Raw genomic sequence first — 22,615 nt, 5'->3', positions numbered from 1 at the left:
AACAAAAGAGAAGATGACAATTTTATAGAGGTGAGAAAGGGGTGGGGGGAGAGACTTAAGACTGAAAAGTGACAGCAGTTTGAAAATGATGATGTCAGCTATTTGAACATATGAATAATAAAAATTCCACATTTCTAACTTGAGATTATTGTCACTGCCTGGTCCTAATCATATCACATACACAACTGGCTCCCAACTGAGCTCATGTTGTAAATTCAAGGCACCCAGTTTTCTGGGTGTCCCTGACATGTCTGCTTTTCTTATCTGTTTCACTAACCACTACCTGGTTAATCAACTACTCTGCTTCTTCAAGGAAAGAGTGATCTCTAACTGATCCCTGCAAGCTGAGCAACCACATTTCTCCATGGTCATAGTGTCCCCCTCAAGGCCAGAGCATCCCTAACTGGACCCAGGTCTACCAGGCTGCTAACTTGATTTTCAGTATCTAGGTGAGTTGAGGGCTCCTGGATTTTATGTTCCTGAGAAGAGTTCTTATTGCATATTGTTGCAGTTGCCACTGAATGAATGCTTATTGTGACCCTAGGAGGCAACATGGGACATTTGGAAAGAGCACAGCACCTGAAGGCAGAGGAAATGAGAGCAGGGACTTGTCTTTTGCCTTTCTATGTATTCTCAGAATTTAACAACAGTGCCTGGCACACAATAGGCACATAATAAATGCTTATTGACAGGTTGACTGCTAATGCTTACAACCTCTGTGTCCTTGGGCAAATCACCTCCCCCTGTCCCAGTTTCCTCAGCAGTAAAATAAGGGTGTTGGACAAGATGGCCTCTGAAGCTCTGGCTCTAGATGTGTGAACTTTGGGGCTGTCCTTTTGGCCTTGCTTCAAGTTTATGGGATAAGGCTTGACATCCTTGCAGTGCTGGGTTGTATAAAAAGCCAGGACATAATCTGGAAGAGGTTTACAATTTCTCTCTGTCTCTTACTCTTTCTCTCTCTCTCCATATACATACACACACACACACATAAATACACATGTGTGTGTGTGTGTATACATATATTTAGAATAAAATTTCATTTTATGTTCCAATTCACTCCCTTTCCCCTCTCTCTCCTACCCATTGAGATGACCAGAAAAACAAAATCCATTTTAAATAAGTAGTCATGCAAAACAAATTCCCACATTAGTCATGTCTAAAAAATGTATTCAAAATATGTCTTTCTATGCATGCATATATGTATAGAAGTGTATATATGTATTGTATACATGTATGTATATATGTTTGTGTCAACTCTTTTTTTTCCTTTTTTTATCATAAAAGTATTTTATTATTTTCCAGTTACATGTAGAGATAGTTTTCAACATTTGTTTTTATAAGATTTCTAGTTCCAAATTTTTCTCCATCCCTCCCTTCCCTTCCCCCTCCCCAAGACAGCAAGCAATCTGATATATCTACAATCACATTAAACATATTTATGCATTAGTCATATTGTGAAAGAAGAATCAGAACAAAAGTAAAAACTTCAAAAAAGAAAAACAAAAAAAGTAGAAATATAGTTCAATCTGCATCCAGATTCCACAGTTCTTTTTTTTGGATGTGGAGGGTATTTTCCATCATGAATCCTTTAGAATTATCTTGGACCATTGTATTGCTGAGAAGAGTTAAGTCTATCACAGATACTGTGTACAGTGTTCTCCTGGTTCTGCTCATCTCACTCAGCATCAGTGCACTTAAGTCCTTCCAGGTTTCTCTGAAATATGCCTGCTCATCATTTCTTACAGCACAATAGTACATATGCCCCAACTGTTATCAACTCTTAGTGAAGGTAGATTGCAAGTTTCATCATGAGTCCTTTGAAATTGTGGTTGGGGGACTTCTGGGGCGGAGTCAAGATGGCGGAGGAAAGGCAGTGAGCTCCCAAACTCATGACACGATCACTCCAAAAGACATCCAAATAATGCCATAGGAAAATGCCCAGAGCAGCAAAACTCACAGAAGAATGTGCTGAAATCATCTTCTAACCAAGAACGGCTTGGAAGGTCAGAAGGAGGGAGCTGTTGTGCTAATACAGGAATTGAGCCCAACCCCACAGTCACCCTGACACAGATCCAGTCCCAGGAAGGCCTCACCAGAGAAGCAGATCCCCAGAGCCTCTGAATCAGCTGAAGCGCCAGTGTTGTCTGGAACTAAGCTCACAGTCTGGTGAGTGGGCTGAGTCCTGGGCAGGGGGGAGACTACAGGGGTCTATGCTGGTGCTGAGGCAGGACTTGGATTTTACACCCCTGCTGAGAACCAGGAGGTAGACTCGAATAGCAGAGGCCCAGGTCGGGGAAGGGCACAGGCTCATCTGAGCTAACAACCACAACACACAAAGCTGGTTGGTTAGCAAGTTGGTCTGGGGTCATCTAAGGACCAGGGAACAGGCCAGGCGAGTGAAGAACCTGATTCTCCTTAAATCATACCACCTGGAACTTCTTAAGCTTGGGATACTGAAGCCTGGAAACAGTGCCCCACTTTAAGGAGCTAAAAGTCAAGTAAAAGAAAGGCAAGATGAACAGATAGAGAAAGATGAGGACCATAGAAAGTTTCTTCAGTAACAAGGAAGACCAAGGGGCACCCTCAGAGGAAGACGTCAACATCAGGGCCTCTATATCTAAAGCTTCCAAGAAAAAATATGAATTGGTCTCAGGCCACAGAGGTGCTCAAAAAGGACTTTGAAGATAAAGTTAGAGAGGTAGAGGAAAAAATGGAAAGAGAAATGAGGGTGATGCAGGAAAGACATGAGAAAAAAGTCAATAGCTTGAAAAGTCAAATTGGCCAAAGGGAAAAGGAGGTACAAAAGCTCTCTGATGAAAATAATTGCCTAAGAATGAGGATTGAACAAATGGAAGCCAGTGACTTTATGAGAAACCAAGACACAATAAAGCAAATCCTAAAGGAATAAAAAAATAGAGGGCAATGTGAAATATCTTCTGAGAAATACTGCTGACCTGGAAAATAGGTCCAGGAGAGATAATTTGAAAATTACTGGTCTACCTGAAAACCATGATCAAGGAAAGAGCTTAGACACCATCTTCCAAGATATTCTCAGGGAAAATTGCCCTGAAATTCTAGAAGAAGAAGCTAAAATAGAAATTGAAAGAATCCACCAAAATTCCCAAAAGGAAAACTCCTAGGAATATTATAGCCAAATTCCAGAGCTCTCAGGTCAAGGAGAAAATATTGCAAGCTGCCAAAAAGAAAGAATTCAAGTACAGTGGAGCCCCAGTTAGGATAGCACAAGATTTAGCAGCTTCTACATTAAAGGACCGGAGGGCATGGAATATGATATTCCAAAGGACAAAGGAAATGGGATTATAACCAAGAATCACATACCCAGCAAAACTCAGCATAATCTTTCAGTGGAAAAATGGGACTTTGATGAAAAAGAAGACTTTCAGATATTTGTGATGAAAAGACCTGAACTGAATGGCAAATTTGACTTTCAAATACAAGACCCTAGAGAACCATAAAAAATTGGAGCTGGGGGGGACATACCTGGGGTCATACAGTGGGCGACTTGTCTTGTGTCTGAGGCTGGGTTTTGGCTGGGATCCCCCTGGGTCCAGGGGTGATGCTTTGTCCACTGTGTCACTTAGCTAGGTGATGACATCTTTAGTGTTAAATTGAGGGGTGAAGGGAATTCACTGGGGGAGGGGGAAGGGCAGGGGTGAAATACTACATGAAAGAAACAGGAAAAGGCTTATGGAGTGGGGGAAGAGATGAGAGAGGAGCAGGGCAGTAAATGAATTTTACACTCATCAGAAAAGGCTCAAAGACCTTAAACTCATCAGAGCTGCCTCAAGGAGGGACTAACACACACACCCAACTGGGTGGAGTAATCTGTTTAATCTGGGCAGCAAATGAGCCTAACACTCATCAGAATTGGCTCAAAGACCTCAATCTCATTAGAATTGGCTCAAGGAGGGAATGATGTACACACTCAATTGGGTGGAGTAATCTCTCTAATCCTACAGGGAAATAGGAGGGGAAGGAGATAAAGAGAGAGGGGAAAGGGGGCAGCTAGGTGGCACAGTGGATAAAGCACTGGCCCTGGATTCGGGGGGACCTGAGTTCAAATCCAGCCTCAGACAAATGACATTTACTAGCTGTGTGACCCTGGGCAAGTCACTTAACCCCAATTGCCCTGCGGGGGGGGGAGAGGGGGGCAAAAGAAGGAAGGGCAGAGTGGGGGACGGAACAGACAGAAGCAAATCCCTTTTGAAGAGTGATAGGATGAAAGAAGATGGATAATAGAATAAATATCATGGGGAAGGGAATAGGATGGAAGGGAAACAGTTAACAATAGTAATCATGAAAAAGAGAAAAGGGGGGAAAATTGTACAAAAAATATTTATAGCAACTCTTGGTGGAGGCTAAGAATTGAGAATCAAGGGAATGTCCATCAATTGAGGAATGATGGAAAAAGCTGTGCTATATTATTGTAGTGGAATGGTCTTGTGCTACAGGAAATGACAAACAGATGATCCCCTAAAAACCTGGAAAGACTAATGAACATCAATATATAGTGAAGTGAGCAGAGCTGGGAGGACATTGTGCGTAGTGACAGAAGTATTGTTCAATGAGCAATTGTGAATGACTTGACTACTCTCAGCAGTGTAATGATCCAAGACAATCCCAAGGAAATAATGAAGAAGCTTACTATGCACCCCAATAGAAAGAATTGATAAAAAAGAACACTTGTGAATTGTACATATATAACCTGGTCGCGAAATTGTGGTTGGTCATCGTGTTGCTCAGAGTCTTTCAAAATTAATTATCTTTACAATACTGATGTTACTGTATAAATCGTTCTTCTGGTTCTGCTTACTTATCTTTGTACCTGTTTATACAAGTCTTCCCAGGTTTTTCTGAAACCATTTCCTCATCACTTCTTACTGCACAATAGTATTCTATCACGTTTATATACCATAGCTTGTTTAATCATTCCCAAATTAATGGACAACCCCTCAGTTTCCAATTCCTTTGCCACCAGGAGAAAAAAAGCTGCTATAAATATTTTTGTAATATGGGTTCTCTTTAGAGGCTTGTTTTAAATAAGTTCTGAATGAGAGCCTATGGTTTAACTCTGTGATATAAACCAAGAAGAACGGATAGTTCAAGGCAGTCTTTCCACTGGAAAATACACTTTCCTTGTATGAAATGTGGTTCACATGTTATATAGCAATATTTTTCCCTAGGCAGTTTACAGATGTATTATTTACAGACATATTATTGGGATGTCCTGTGGGGGATAATACATGAAATAGGACCCATCAAGGAAATGGTGCTAGTTTTGGGTTCAGTGGGAAGGGAAAAAGTGCCTTAAAAATAATTCTCTCATTTGATCCTCACAACAAACCTGAAAAGTATCCCCATTTTACAGTTGAGGGAACTGAAGCAAATAGAGTGATTTACCCAGAATATTTATTAGAAATTACTTTATCAGATGTTTCAGGGGACAGAACTTCTTCAACAGTATGTCCACATATGGGACAACCCTATTTAGGGCTTTATAATTCTAAGACAGAAAACTGTGGGAAAATGTTAAGTTTCAGGGAAGGTCATGAGGAAATTGGATCTAGCGTTTTGAGTTTGTGATGAGTTTAACATCTTCCAAACACTGAAAAGTATCCAGTTCAATTTAATTCAAATAAATAAACATTTTTAAAGTACCTATTATGTGCCAGGCAGCTAGATGGCACAGTGGATAGTGTGCTGGGCCTAGAGTCAGGAAGACTCATCTTCCTGAGTTCAAATGTGACCTCAGACACTTACTAGCCGTGTCACCCTGGGCAAGTCCTTTAACTCTGTTTGCCTCAGTTTCCTCCTTTATAATATGAACTGGAGAAGGAAAGGACAAACCACTCCTGTATTTCTGCCAAGAAATCTCCAAATGGAATCACAAAGAGTTGGACATGACTGAAAAACAACTGAAATGAATGGAATGTTCTAGGAACTGTAATAAGTCTTGTCAAGATAAAGAAAATACAAAATTGTCTCTGCTCTTGATGACCTTACAATCTATTCAAATGGAAGCTTCTCTAACAGTGATTTGAATGATTCTTTTTTTTCTTTTAAAGTTTTATTGATATCTGGGGTTTTTTTTTTGGGGGGGGAAATAGCCATTTCTGGATATATCTTCAACCCATGTACCTATTGAATCTTCTCTTGTAACAAGAAAACCAGCCCATCAAAAGCAATGATCAGATCATGCATCTGACAAACAAATATATCTGACAGAACATGTGGTCTTCAATATCTATATTCCCCTCTCTCTCCAACAAAAAGAGGGAGATGTATTTTCTTTTTACTTCTTCAGGGACAAGACTAGATATTGTGATATGTAATACACTTGAAACAAATTTTCACTGCTAATGCTGACCACTCAGAGTAATTGGTACCTAGCCCATAGTGGACACTCAGTACAGACTAGTCGAGTGACCATATGTAAAGTGCTTTTGTCAACCTTATAATTTCATATATAAAGTTCAGCTATTTGTTTACTGTGGCTTTTCTGGCCTTCCCAAGTCATATTACCTATGCAGACAGCTGGTGGTGGTGATTTCAGCAGGAGGGCTGATGAAAGAATGGGTTTGTTACTAATATCATTCATGTATTTATATTGGAAAATTTCCTAGTTCTTTCAGTTGGTGCTTGGGCCTTTTTTGTCCTGCAGTCTTTGGTTCCCTCCCTTACACAATACATGTCAGTTCTACATAGAACGTAGATTCTTAACCTGGGGTTAATTAATTTAGAGGGGAAAAAGTTACATCTTTATTTTCACTACCTCTAACTTTAGTATTTCCTTCAATTATGAATGTAGTCAGTAATCACAGTAGTGTTACTCCATCAAATTGCTGAAGGGGTTCAAGATACAACAAGAGTAAGGAACTGCTGAGATAAAGGGAACTAGTGTTATGTGGGCTACAGTGTGAGACTTAGAATCAGAAAGGACTGAATTCAAACCCCATCTCACACATACTGGTTATGTGACTGTGGGCAAGTGGACATTTAAACTCTTTATGCCTCAGTTTCCTCATCCATGAGTCCCTATTTCATACAATAATAATAATATAGTGGCATATAATATTATATAATAATAGCACCTACCTCAGGGTTGTTTTGAGGATCAAATGAAATGTGTAAAATGCTTTGCAAATTGTAGAACTCTCCGTAGTATACTTTAAATGTATACAAGAGAACAAAGGGCAAAATCTATTTTAAAATGAATACAATATTATTGATAAGAACTATGATGATGAGGATGACTTCTTAAGTGTTTGGTTTTATAGTCCTGTGTCCCTTTAAGGGATCTAGATCTTTTCTCTCACCAAGATTCTGTACCTCTGTACCCTGTGTGCCTTCCCATTTGTAGTTCTTCCTGGATGATTGGAACCTGTAAGAACATTGCTTCCTCAGGGTCCAAACCTGAATGTCCAAGTTTCTTTCATCATTTCAGTATGAAAGACACTGGGATTTAAGTGCCACAATAACAGCTCTTAGTTAGCCATCTTCTTTTAAAATAATTGACTCACTGGGCAGCTAGGTGGCGCAGTGGATGGAGCACAAGCCCTGGATTCAGGAGGACCTGAGTTCAAATGCGGCCTCAGACACTTATCACTTACTAGCTGTGTGACCCTGGGCAAGTCACTTAACCCCAATTGCTTCACCAAAAAAAAAAAAAATTGACTCAAGGGGCAGCTAGGTGGCACAGTGGATAAAGCACTAGTCCTGGATTCAGGAGGACCTGAGTTCAAATCCAGCCTCACACACTTGAAACTTACTAGCTGTGTGACCCTGGGCAAGTCACTTTACCCTCATTGCCCTGCAAGCAAACAACAACAAAAAATAAAGTAATTGACTCAACCCTATAAGAAATGAATGTCGATAACTATATTTACATGTAATAGGAAAAAATAAAATACTCCTCACAAACCAAAATAAAGTAATTGACTCCTTCACTCCTGAGACCCTTGTGTTTTTCTGAACTCCTTCATTTCCCCATCTTGTTTTCTCTCTTTGAGAAATTCCATTAGAATATGGTCCTCATCTCTGTTCTCAGCCAGCAAGAAGAGAAGAGCAAATAGAAAGATTTCAACTTATTGTGAACAATACTCTCTTTTTATTGTTCTCATCTTACAATCTTTTGTTCATTTATTCCACAAAATTTATCAAGGATTGTGCTGAGTACTATTCTCATGCTTGGGTGGGCCGGGGTTGGGGGGTAGATATAAAGTATAAATAGACAATGGTTCCTTTCTTTACCTGAATAATTTAGCTTATATTTTTTCCTCACAACAACCTTGTGAGTTAATACAATTGTTTATTTTATAGGTAAAAACAAAACAAAACAAAACTGAGGCCACTCAATCTCAATTCAGCCATGTGCAATTAGGTTCCAGTCATCAGCCATTTGCTGATTTGTAGCCTGAATAAATTGAATGAAAGGATACCTATGGTGTTTTTTAGGTAACAGCAGCCCAGTGAGATTGAGATAGGGGTACTAGGCATTGGACTGTCACACTGAAAAAGTTAAATATTAATGGGGAAGTCTGAGAAAGGAAGGGCAGAGAGAATCCCAGGCAGCTAGATGGTACAGTAGACAGAATATTGAACTTGGAGTCCAGGAAATCTGAGTTTGAATCCTACCTGAGATATTTACTAGATATGTGACCCTGGACAGATCAGCTGATCTCAGCCACATTTTCTCTATCAATGGGGACAACAATAGGCAGTGGTGCACTGATAAATGTTTAACTGGCTCTCCAAGGTGGGAAAATTGTGCACAGGACACACTTTTAAGTTTAATCTGCATTACTAATATTTTTCTATCATTTTCTAAAGTTTAGATAATCAACAAAACAGTAAACCAAGCCCTGATTTGTAGCATTTACTGATTTCTGAGCTCTTGGGAGCTGACTGGAGCTGAGTCCTTCACATCCCTGATAGCACCTGGACAAGTCACTCCAGTCTGTTTGCTTCAGTTTCCTCATCTGTCAAATGAGCTGGAGACCATTCCAGTATCTTTGCCAAGCCCCAAAATGGAGCCCCAAAAAGTCAGACACAACTAAAATGACTCAATAACAAGAAGAGTGATTTAGTGAAGCAGCAACATCTTTGCCCTTATATGCCATCCCAGTGACTAGTACCTCAGGGTAAGAATAAGAGTAGTTCAGGGGCAGCTAGGTGGCGCAGTGGATAGAGCACCAGCCCTGGAATCAGGAGTACCTGAGTTCAAATGCGGCCTCAGACACAACACTTACTAGCTGTGTGACCTTGGGCAAGTCACTTAACGCCAATTGCCTCACTAAAAAAAAAAAAAAGAATAAGAGTAGTTCAAAGGTCTGAAGAGCTATCCAGGTGAGCCTTTTAGAACTCAGCAGAGGCTCTGGCACTGGCACTGAGCCATCAGTTTTGCCCCTTCATCTCGACAAAATGTATGAATTAGCTAAGAAACAAAGAGATACATTTATTGGGGGCAGTAGGTACAAAGACTACATCCAAAGGAGATTTAAAAAAAAAGAAGAGGAAAAAGACCCATATATACCCTTATTTATAGAAGCTCTTTTTTATAGTGGGAAAGAACTAGAAATTGAGGGGATGCTGCCATTCCTCAAGTGATGAGCAGCATCCCCTCAATTTCAAGTTATAAATGTCATATGAGTGTGATGGAATATTGTTGATGAAAAATGATAAAGGGGATGATTTCAGAGAAACCTGGAAAGATTTGTATGAACTGATGCAGAGTGGTGTGAGCAGATCCAGGAAAACATTGTATACAATACTACAGTATTATAAAAACAAACAACCTTGAAAACTTAAACACAAGGGTCCACCATGATTCCAGAGGACTTGTGATGAAATAGGTGAACTACCTCCTGAGAAAGAGGTGATGAATTGAGAGCAGACTTAGAACTATTTTGTGGTGGGACATGGTTAATGTGGGAATTTGTTTTTGTTTGACTAGACACATTTGTTACAAGATGTTGCTCTTCTTTCTTTTTCAGTGGTCAGGAGGAAGGTGGGAGTTAGAGAAACAAGATTTTTGTTTATTGAAAAAATTAAATTTAATTAAAAATAAAGGTGGTAGTAGAAATGATTGGGGGGGTTAACATCAAATTAGGTTACTCTAACATGGATAATTCATTAATCACTATTAGTTTCCTCATCTGTAAAATGGGAATGATAATAATAACACTGAACCTCCTAGAGTTTTTACAAGTGCCAACAAGATAATAATTGTACAGTGCTTAGCACAGGGCCTGACATATAATGCTATATAAATATTAGCTGCTATTATTATTATTATTATTATTATTATTATCCATTAAACTTCTCTTAACAGTGATTTGGGGAGAAACCCTTCTGAATCTCCACCCATACCTAATTAAGGGAAGACGCAATTCCATAAAAAGAAGCTTTGCATTGCTTTCATTGCTGTTGTATTTTAGTCAGACTAGCTTATCTTTGCAAGAGTGTCATAGTTCATTAGGTGGGAGGTTAGGTACGTAGTTCCACACTTTTTTTTTGCAGGGCAATGAGGGTTAAGTGACTTGCCCAGGGTCACATAGCTACTAAGTGTCAAGTATCTGAGGCCAGATTTGAACTCGGGTCTTCCTGAATCCAGGGCAGATTCTTTATCCATTGCTCCACACTTCTTGTGGTAGTTCACCACTTATCCTCCTGTCTCCCTTAATTTTGTGTGCAATCTTGGTTGGTGTCCCTTTAGACAAGGTTGTTCAGAACTCATCTGATATGTTTGTGTTCCTTTAGTTATTTTGCATGGTCTGCATTCTTGTCCTGTGCATCTCCAGGACCCAGAATACATCTAAAAGGGAGTTTGAGTAGTAGTAATGTGTCCTACAGCTTCAGCCTGAGAATCATCAATCTACCTGACCCTCCACAAACAAGTTTAACCCCATGATTAGAGAACATTGTCCCATGGTGGACAATTTAGTGATATAAAATAAAATTGACATTGACCACACAAATGTTTATTAAATACCATTCCAAACTATTCCCTCCACTCTCTTTTTGTTCTCTCATCTCAAGAAAACATCATCATTTTAAAGTTTGCACATTTTCTTCCTATGCCTAAAATTTCCATGAAACTCAACAGAAAAGGAATAAAATTCAGAGGCAAATACAGAGCATTAAGAAGCTTCTAGGTCCCTTTTACTGTAGACCTGTCTCTTTTTTGTACATAACCAGCTTTACTTTCTTTGGGGAGGTAGTTACATGCTAGTTTCCACAGCTGGTTTTCATTTTATGTATCCATTTATTCATTAATTCACTTGTTTTGTATTTTCTCTTTCCTAGGGACTCCGGATCATTTTCTCAAATGCCTCCAGGCTCATATTTAGGCTCAGTGCATCCAGTGGCGTGAGAGCTACAATCAGGATCTATGCAGAAAGCTATGAGAAGGACCCAAGCAATCATGATAGGGAACCACAGGTAACAAGACCAGATGCTTCTTGGCACCTGGTATATGTTCAGCTCTAAATTCTGTGATATTTCATGTTATGCAGTTCCTGCACTACTTCAAAAGTATGTTGGGGTTTTTTGTTGTTTAGTTGGTTTTTCCTTGGTAGAGGAAGTTTGTGTAAGTCTGGGCAAGGGGATGTATGGGCCTGAATTAGAGTTTTGACAAGGTGGGTGGAGAGAAGGAAGTAGGTGGATGCAAGAAATATTGCAAGTGATTGAATGAATATTGGTGGGGGGACAGAAAAGTTGAAATCAAATCAATCAATAAGAATTTATTGAGTGCCTTATATGTGACAGTCACTGTCTTAAGCACTGGGAATACAACGACAAAAATTAAACAATCTTTGCCCTCGAAGAATTTATATTCTATAAGGGGAGACATGTGTACATGTAAATATGTAAATATGTAAATTAGATATGAGAAAGGAATGCTAGTTAGTTTGGGGAAGGAGTACATTAGCTGGGAGGTATAGAAGATGTAGAGGGTGACATTTGAGCTGAGACTTGAAGATCAGATATTTCAAGAAGAAGAGTTTAGGAGTCATGGGGAACAGTCATGGGGAACAACCATTGCAAAGGCACTGAGGTGGGAGATAGATCATCATGTGTACACAGAACAGCAAGAAGACCAGTATAGCTGGGTTCAGAGTGTGTGAAGGGAAATAATGTGGAGGAAGGGTATGCAAGACATGCAAGAGCCAGGTTGTAAAAAGCAAGATTATACATTTGATCTTAGAGGTAATAGGGAACTGCTGGTATGTATTGAGTGTGGGGATGACGTGATTGGCAGCTAGGTGGAGGATGGATTGGTATGGGGAGAAAGCTTGAGGTCAAAAGACCAAATAGGAAGTTATGGCAATAATACAGGAAAGAGGTAATGAGTACCTGACCTAGGGTAGTGGCTATGTGAATGGAGGTTGGGGGGGGGGGATTTATGCTAGAGACAATTGAGTATGTAGGGGTAAGTGAAAGTAAGGAGTCAAGGATGACATGAGGGTGCAAACATCAGTGATTGGGAGGATGATAGTACTGATCCAGGAAGCATGTTTAGGTTTTCCCCTGGAAAGTTCAATAAACTCAGTCCCAAATGGGACTGATAAAAGCTACCTTGCCTCATGGTAACCATTTGCAGCAGTGTAATAACAAATGATAAGCTCAGCCTACTATTCCAAGGCTTCTGATTGCAGATATTATCTTTCTCTCCTGGGCTAGGCACAGGGGCTTATTTTGATAATGGCTATTGTGGTATAGGCATAAATGTCAAACATACCCCTCACTAACTCCCCTTGGTCTGCAAATACTCTGGAATGCAACCTGAATCAGATTAAAATGTAATTGGGAAATATTAACAAAATAAATAAAAATACAATAAGACGCAGGCAGGGATCCTTATGAATGGTTTAGTGTCCCCATTTCTATTTGAGTTTGGAACCACCGCTATAAGGGAAATGGGATAGGAGATAGGGACTGTGCTTCTGATTTTGTTGGTATAGGGCAGTGGTTCTCTTTGCTCTTAATAAGCCTTTTACACTCTTAAAAAGTATTGGGGGGAGGCAGCTAGGTGGCTCAGTGGATAGAGCACCGGCCCTGGAGTCAGGAGTACCTGAGTTCAAATCCGACCTCAGACACTTAACACTTACTAGATGTGTGACCCTGGGCAAGTCACTTAACCCCAATTGCCTCACTAAAAAAAAAAAAAGTATTGGGGACTCCAAAAAGCTTTTGTTTATTTGGGTTATATCTATTAATATTTACCATATTAAAATTAAAACTGATAAATCTTAAAATATTTTAATTTACTCCAATTTAATTCAATAACTTAATCCAATCTAATTCAATAAACATTTATTATGTATCTTTTATGTACCAAGCCTAGAAAGCAATGGGGATACAATTAATAAAAAGAAAGTCTATGACCTCAAGGAGCTTGCAATCTAAAGGGGAAGAAACACAGAAAAAGTAGTAGAAAAGGGGGCCAGTGACAGGACAGGTCATACCTGGTTCAGGACATACCTTGTTCTGTGGAGTTGAAACCAAGCAGGACAAAAATGCAAAGTGAAGTGAACTGAGTCCAGTTTTTGTCCTCTATAAAGGAAGGCATTGGGAGGAGTTTGGTACTCTAGCCTCCAGACTTATAATCAGAGGGAGAGGAGGCTGTGGGAGGTGGGGTCAACGAAGGCTTGAGTGAGTAGCTTGGTGATGAGTTTGGAGATGATGATCTTATTCTGGCTGAGAAAGTTGAAACCAGGATGGGCAGCAGATGCAAAGTAGAGAAAAATTTATTTATGATAACAATAATATACTCATTACATGTTAATATAAGCAACATATTTTAATGAAAAGAGCTATATTTTATAAAATAAAAAATTAATGAGAAGAATAGAACAGTTTTATGTATTATTTGCAAATATGTTTAAGGCTTCATTTAAGAGAAGACAGCTGGATTCTCATATCTGCTTCTGCAGCCATTCTGTTGCAATATGTTTTTCTGGTTGAAGTATATGAAGAAAGTATATGAAGAAAATCTGGTATCACACATATATAGTTGGAAAAAAGAAGAATACTCTACTAAGCAAATAATGTCTTAGTATTATTATGAAAATAGTTTTGACCTCAAGGATCTCCTGAAAAGGTTTTGAAGATCCCAGGGGTCTGCAGACCACACTTTGAGAACTACTGAAAAAGGGAATTCCCTGGGGAAGGAAACTCCTTCTATCTATGCAGATTTCATATAGGATCACAGAGGTTAGACTGATCCCAGATTTCCCTATCTGCGCAATAGTTGCCAAGTTGCCCATTTTAACAAATGCTCTAGCCAGCTCTCTCTCTGCCTGTCTATCTTCTTCATCTCTTCTCCCTAACACTCTCTCCCTACCACATTGATTACAGTGATATAAAGCCTAACCATTTAGCACATAGAAAGATATTAACACAAAAGCCAAGTATTACTAATCATATAATTGTAAACACACAAATAAACATATATGTTTATACATACATACATACACACATGCACACACACACACACACACACACATATATATATATATATGTATATATGTATAAATCTCCCTTGAAGATGAAACTCATAGATCTGCTATTAGGGTTTTTATGTATATACTTGATTTCTTATTAAGATGTCCACTAATAATTTCTATTATACTCAGCTTTCAGTATGTTTGTTTTCCTATTCTGTATATAATACATAATTTGTCAAGGAAAATGTTTGGAGAATATCATAACTAATATTTCCCACCCTATCTCTGGTACACATAGCTGAAACACAGCAGTTTCCAAGACTAGAGAGATAAATTAGGAATTCCTTATAGGGAGAGAAAACTATAACTGGGTCAGGAATCTCTTGAAGGATGGGGAGAGAAGGGTTATCAGGCCTTCCTTGAAAGAAGCACTGTAGCAATTCTTGCCATTAAGCCTTTGACTTTGGGTCAATAGTCTATCTCAGCTGGAGAGACCAAAAATATATTTGGTTTAGAGACAGGTGGCTATTTTCCAGTTTTCTTCCTCTAGGCCTCTTCCTTAGATTTGTTGCATATGTATGTTTATAGATAGACACAGGCAAAGTTTTTCGTTTTATGTTAAAAGAAATCTTTGCCAGTATTTTAATGAAGAAAAAAGTTGGGTCCCTCTTTTCTCTTTCCCAGTGGACACAGTAGGTGGTGAGGGGGGAAGGTAGGAGAGTGGAGTGGGGTTTCTGTTAACAAGAACCTGGGTACTTCACTGGTCACCCTACATATCTATAGTCCCCCTAGCTCAGGTCTATGAGAGGAGCCAAGCATCTAGAAACCTCCTTCCAAATCCCAATGCACTACCCTTCACACCCACTCACCCCAAATCCTAACCAAGAGGAAGAGGATAATACAAGAGATATATCTGGCATGTAGATACAGTTCAACATCCATTTGTGTCTTCTCTGGTAACAGTACCCTAAATGACCTCCAAACTGTCAGCTAATACTTCTCCCACAGTCCCACTCTGGGTTTCCTCTGGGGATAAGGTAGTGTCATCATCTAAACTTTCCCACTTCCCAGAAAGGAATATGTTAGTGTACTAGCAACAGTTCCTTATGTTCCCAGTGTATTAGGCAAATGATGGCTCCTGAATTATGTTAAATAGGCCAATTAGGTAAGCTTCTTGGGTTTTATATCTTTCAAGCACACATTCTAATCAATGTTGTTTCTTCTACAATAATAGACCTCCTTAAATGGTGTCATAAATTAACAGCATATTAATTTCCATCCATTTACATAACAAATCTAAATTGTTACAAACTAGAGCAAGTTTTTTTTTTTTTTTTTTTTTTTTTTTTTTTTTTTTTTTTTAGTGAGGCAATTGGGGTTAAGTGACTTGCCCAGTGTCACACAGCTAGTAAGTGTTAAGTGTCTGAGGCCGGATTTGAACTCAGGTAATCCTGACTCCAGGGCCGGTGCTCTATCCACTGCGCCATCTAGCTGCCCCCTAGAGCAAGATTTAAAGAAATATGGATGCCCACGTTTGTGTCTTCTTTCTCTGAACTTAACTGTTTCAATCACTGTTTAACTACACTTTGAGTTTTTAACTTTCCTTGCCTTATAGTGATTGTGGATCTATTGACATGTTCCCTTGTTTCTGCCTGCTCTCTCTTTTGGGGGAAGGGAGTATCTTAGCAAAAAATCCTTCATTTATCTAAGAGAAAGGACCTGATGCTAGTTCTAATTAATATAAGTGGAATTCAGCTCTGCTATAGAACTGATTCCCTAAATTAACCTTTAAACTTTTTATCTTGCTTTTTATTCCATGCTCCAGGAGAGAGAGAGAGAGAGAGAGAGAGAGAGAGAGAGAGAGAGAGAGAGAGAGAGAGAGAAGTTAAAGTCGAGTTTCATAGTCACTGCCTAAAGGTCATCATATACTCTTGTTCAGTGGTACTTGGCTCTTCCTTACCCCATTTGGGTTTGTCATGTTTTGTTTGTTTGTTTGTTTGTTTTGGCAAAGATACTGGAATGGTTTGACATTTCCTTCTCCAGTTCATTTTACAGATAAGGAAATAGAGACAGAGTTAAGTGACTTGACCAGTATCACACAGCTAGTATGCCTCTAAAGCCAGATTTGAAATTGGGAAGATAAGTCTTCTTGACTCCAGGCCTGGCACTCCATCCACTGTACCTCCTAGATGCCCCAATGCCTACTCTTAATGTACTCATATACTCTTTTTTAATGGAAACATAATAAAATTTATTATATTAAAAACAATGGAAATTTATACTCCCAAATTATTACTTCTTAGTTACTTTACTACATTTTACTGTTATTTATGTTCCTTTTTTGTAATAAACATTTTTATTTATAATTTTGGGTTCCAATTTTTCTCTCTCTTTCCCTCCCTCCCATCTCCCCTTCCAGAGGCGGCAAACAATCAGATATGGGTTATATACTCATATACTCTTTTTTGTTTGTTTGTTTTGTTTTGTTTTGTTTTGGTGAGGCAACTGGGGTTAAGTGACTTGCCCAGGGTCACACAGCCAGTAAGTGTTAAGTGTCTGAGGCTGGATTTGAACTCAGGTACTCCTGAATCCAGGGCAGATGCTCTATCCACTGTGCCACCTAGCTGCCCCCACTAGTATACTCTTTGGGTTTTTGTTGTTGTTGTTGTTTGTTTTTGGTGAGGCAATTGGGGTTAAGTGACTTGCCCAGGGTCATACAGCTAGTAAATGCCAAGTGTCTGAGGCCAGATTTGAACTCAGGTCCTCCTGACTCCAGGGCCAGTGCCCTATCCACTGTGCCACCTAGCTGCCCCCCAACTCATATACTCTTTTTTTTTTAAGTGAGGCAATTGGGGTTAAGTGACTTGCCCAGGGTCACACAGCTAGTAAGTGTTAAGTGTCTGAGGCCGGATTTGAACTCAGGTACTCCTGACTCCAGGGCCAGTGCTCTATCCACTGTGCCACTTAGCTGCCCCTCCCACTCATATATTCTTAATGAGCATCTTCTAAACAAGGATTGTTTAGGAAGCTGTGTTTCTTCTGTGTTATAGTATTCCTACTAACTCAGTTCATTCTCTGTGTATAAGGTGTTTTTGTTTTGCACAGACATTTATTTTAACTAGTTAATTTTCTCTTTTAAACTAATTCTATCTTAAAGGTATTGGATATTTTTCTTTTCTCAATGTGTTAAGGCATTTGAGCAGTACTGGTTTCACATAGAGTGAATTCCTCATAAGGAGTATTCATAAATAGTTTGAAGTAAGTGGGAAACTATGTTATGAACATATGAACATAAGATTCAGAATAATTTTCTATAGTACCAAGGAAACCATGCAATTAATAATTTATGCATTTGTCACCTATAGGTATAAACCTTGGCTTTCCATTAAGGCTTTTTCATAGTGTACTCATAGGACCTTAGCTTCTAGGTAGTTCTAGGTTCTATGGTCCTGACTTATGACTATAGCTCACACAACACCAACCAGTGTTTTCCCCCAACCATTAACCAGTAGATAACACTTAGCTGAAAGCAATGGTATTTTCTTTTTCTTTTGCTATGATTTAATGTTTTCTTTTCCCCCCAATTGCCTGTAAAAGCAATTTTAACATTTTTTAAAATTTGAATTCCAAATTCTCTGTCTTTCCCTCTTTTCCCTTTCCCATTGAGAAGACAAACAATTTGTATAGGCTATACGCATGTAGTCATGCAAAACATATTTCCAAGTTAGTAATGTTGTGAAAGACCAAAAAGAAACCAACAAGAAAAATAAAAAAAGTAAAGAAAAAGTATTCTTCAGTCTGTATTTAGACTCCATCAGTTCTTTCTCTGGAGATAGATAGCATTTTTCATCATAAGTCCTTTAGAATTATTTTGGATCATTGTATGGCTGAGAATAACTGTCATTCACAATTCATGGCATAAAATTTTGCTGTTGCTGTGTACAATGTTCCCCTGGTTCTGCTCACTTTGCTTTGCATCAGTTCATGTAAGTCTTTCCAGGTTTTTCTGAGAGCATTCTGCTCATCATTTCTTATAGCACAACAGTATTCCATCACAATCATATATAACAACTTGTTCAGCTATTCTCCTTAATTTCAAGTCTTTGCTGCCACTAAAAGAGCTGCTATAAATATTTTTGTACATATATTTTTTTTACTTTTTGGGTTTTTTATCTCTTTGGGATATGGATCTAGTAGTGATATTGCTGATGCATGGTTTTATAGTCCTTTGGGCCTATAGCTCCAAATTGCTCTACAGAAGGATTGAATCAATATACTTCACCAATGGTGCTTTAGTGCCTCAATTTTCTCATATCCCCTCCAACATTTGTCATTTCCCTTTTCTGACATATTAGTCAATTTGATTGGTATGGGGTGGTAGTTCAGAGTGTTTTGATGTGTATTTCTTTAATCAATAGCAATTTAGAGCATTTTAAATATTATTATGGCTAATTTTGGTTATTTTGTCTGAAAACTGTTCATATTCTTTGACCATTTATCAGTTGAGGAATGCCTTTTAATTTTTATAAATTTGACTCAGTTCTTTATATATTTGAGGAATGAGGTTTTTATCAGAGAAACTTGTAAAATATTTTTCACAGTTATTACTGTGTTGTAAAATATTTTTGTTGTAAAATATTTTTCACAGTTATTATTACTGTGTATTTCCCTCTGTCCTATTCCTCCCTCTGCATTTATCCTATTCTCTCTCCTTTCACCCTGTACATCCTCACAAGTGTTTTGCTTCTGTCTTTTACTTGCCCTAATCTGCTCTCCTTTCTTTCACCCCACTTCTCTTATCCCCTTGCATTCCTACTTTCCTGTAGGATAAGATAGAGTTCTATACCCAAATGAGTGTGTATATTATTCCCTCTTTGAGCCAATTTCTATGAGAGCGATATTTAATGATATTTTCTAAGAATGAATATAAACGGTAGCTATAAAACATTTTCCCCATGAACCTGAAGTGCCATCTTCTATAAATACACACATTGGTAAGATTGGACACAAACCTGAAGTGACCAAGGCTATTTACTGTTTTGATACTACTAAGCCTTGAAGGCCTTTCTCGCCTGTGGAGTCCCTTCTAAGTTATTCCCTAGATGCATCATCTCTGCTGTACAGGCTATTCATTTGGATTGCCAGCAGTTGCTCCTCAGAGGGCACAATGACTTGTGAATCCATAGTCATCTCTCTTCTCTTCTGCCAAGGGTTATACTCCTTATAGTTTCTTCTTATCTCAAATGACTGTTTCTCTGTATCCCTCTCTGTCTGGAGTTTGTGTTTCTGCTTTCTAAGTGTCATTCTGACTCTCCAACTGTTGGATGAGTTTTGCCTCCCTCTGGGCAGGTAGTTCCAGATGTTAAATGCCATGGCCTTTGGGGCTGGGGGTTGGGAGAAGGAAAGAAAATACCACCTTCCCATCTACGTGCAAAATAAGTAGGTTCTTTCCCAGCTATTGGCTCTGTCTTCCATACATTCAACTTGATAGTGTTTTTTTAAGGGTCTTCTGGGAACATGGCCAATTATTGCTCATCTAATCACATTGCTCCTTTCTGACTCATTTGGAGACAAGTGCTCATAATTCATAAAGGGAAAACACATTAACACATCTGTGATGATGTCTTAAGCTTCATCAACTGAGTTGGGGTATGGGGAAAAACCAAATCTCCCTCACATAGTTTTCTCTGCCAGTATGTGTGGAGAATCATGAGAATCTCAGAGACAAAACCTCAAGGACCACTTGATACGACTCATACCTGGCTTGGGATGCTTGATTATTGGGCATCCAGCCCCTACTTCAGGACTTCCAAGAGGAGGCAATCTATTCTATTTGAGGATAGCTCTAATCAAAAGATCCTCCCTCCACTTGCTGCTTCATGTATTTTGAAATTTTGTTGAAATTTCTATCTCTTTCTTTTATACTGGGGCCAAGAAAAACAAGTTTAATCTTTCACAAGATAGCTGTTAAGAGCTTGAAGAAAACTATCATTTCTCCTCTATATTCTTTTTTTTTTCCTTCAGACTAAACATACCAAGTTTCTCCAGCTAATTGTCATATGGCATGATTTGCTAGGATTCTGAATCTCCTCCCTCTAGTCTCATCAACTTTCCTGGTTTCTAAATATTCTAACTATCTCCTAGCTCATCAGTCTACATTCTGAAACAAAGCACCCAGAACTGATGATCTTATTCCAAGTATGATTTAGCCAGTGCAAAGGAAAGTGGGATTATACACCTCTCTAGTTATTTTGCTTCCTTTAATGTGGTCTTAGATCACAGTGAATCTGGTTGGCTGCCCTGACACAATCTTAACTCATGATGAGAATTCAGCCTTCCAAACCCCTCAGGTCTCTTTCACATGAACTTTCGTCAACATAGCCATGATTCCTCTATCTTGTATTTGTGTGTATGTGTGTGTTTTTTAAAGCCCAAGTATTTTAAATTTCATCTTATTAGATTTAGCTTGACATTTTAGTTTCTTGAGATCTCTTTAGGTTCCAATTCTGCCATCTAGCACATTAGTAATTTTGCTTATTTTTGTGTTGTCTACACATCTGATGCACATGCCATCTGTTACTGAGAGAAATATAAAACAGAATGGAGCCAAGGACAGAGCCCTGTCCTTGGGGCTGCTTCACCAGAGACTTCCCTTCAAAGAGTCATTTGCCATCATTCTATGGGTCTAGGACAGCTAGGTGGTCAGTGGTCCTGAAGTTGGGAGGATCTGAGTTCAAATCTCTCCTCAGACACTTGCTAGCTGTGTGACCCTGGGCAAATCACTTAACCCCAATTGCCTCAAACATCTGGAGCCATATCCAGGAGGCCTGATACATATCTTGCCACTAGACCTAGATTGTACTGGAGGAAAAAGTGGGGCTGGTGACTTTGCACTTCCTTGCCTCACTTAAATCCCATTCATCGCAAGTCATGACATCATCCCTCTGATGTCATGGTCCTCTTGGAGAACTAAGGACAAACAACAACATTCTGTGGGCCTCGTCATTCAATGAGACATGAGTTCTCCTGAGTATATGCTAGGTGGAAGCATGAGCCTTTGTGTACCTGGGTATGTGAGAGGTCCTCATTTATAAAATGGGATGGGAGGAGATTCGGATTAGATGATTCCAACTTTAAGAAACTAAGGGTAAAAGGAGGAGAGAATTCTAAATGCTAGTGAGACACAACTTTGGATTCCCACCCCTACCCCCTGCCCCTAGCCAAACTAAATGGGAAACAATAATTTTAGGTGTGTAGTGTTATATTTATTTTTCTGGGATCAGTGGGCCTACTAACCCCTCTTATATTATCCCAGGCAATTTAAAACATTGGTGTTCAATCATTACAGTCATGTCTGACTTTTCATGACACCATTTGGGGTTTTCTCAGTAAAGATACTGTAGTGGTTTGCCATTTCCTTTTCCAGCTCATTTTACAGATGAGGAAACTGAGGCAAACAGGATTAAGTGCCTCACCAAGGGTCACAGCCTCAGCCTGGGTGCTCTATCTACTGTGAAGAAGCCAAATAATTGAAATCCATAGGAAACTCCCACTTCTCATGAAAGAAACAATTTCCTTACAGTTTCAAATTCCTTTTCATCAATTTTACTATTTTTTTAAAAACTGGAGATAATGAAAAGTTGGAAAAAATTAACTTCTTTGAATTATTTGAATTTCACATTTTTCCTTGCCCTTTCCTCCTGGATAGAATTACTAATGAGCAGTGAAAACAACTAAAGGAAGAGGAAACCATTAAGTGCTTGGAGTACTCAGTAACTTTAATGAACTTTGATTAATAATCAAGGGTTGACTGTAGTTCTTGGACTGAACTTTTTGTATTCATGCCACACCCTTCCCAAGACCCCCATTTTAAAATGCTGTTTAGCTTCTGTATTTCCTTCAAATTCATGGATTTCTATTTCTATCTCTGAGAGGCTGTTCTCTGAATCAGGAAAACCTCCATTCAAATCCTCCTCCTGACACATACTTACTAACTGTATGACCCTGGGTAAGTCATTTAACCTCTCAGTGCCCTGGCTCTCTCTAAGACTATAAATTTCAGAATAGTTTCTGATCTGTAGCAGTTAATGGAATTTCTGGAGCTGACATTCCCTATTACAATTAGATGACAGATCTGGAACAACAGC

The 22,615-nt window shown here is 38.9% G+C and overlaps 1 protein-coding gene across 1 annotated transcript in view; it reads left to right on the top strand.

Moving 5' to 3' along the window:
* Window positions 1-22,615, top strand: part of PGM5 (phosphoglucomutase 5) — a 237,807-nt gene that overhangs the window by 184,019 nt on the left and 31,173 nt on the right. Inside the window, exon 10 of the mRNA XM_043965537.1 lies at window positions 11,326-11,460. Within this exon, the coding sequence (XP_043821472.1) occupies window positions 11,326-11,460 (135 nt within the window). The remainder of the gene's footprint in view (window positions 1-11,325; window positions 11,461-22,615) is intronic.

Source organism: Dromiciops gliroides, chromosome 1, assembly GCF_019393635.1.
Source record: "Dromiciops gliroides isolate mDroGli1 chromosome 1, mDroGli1.pri, whole genome shotgun sequence".
NCBI classification, from domain to species: domain Eukaryota; kingdom Metazoa; phylum Chordata; class Mammalia; order Microbiotheria; family Microbiotheriidae; genus Dromiciops; species Dromiciops gliroides.
Note: the sequence above shows the minus strand (reverse complement) of the source record. Positions and strands in the feature narration are given on the sequence as shown.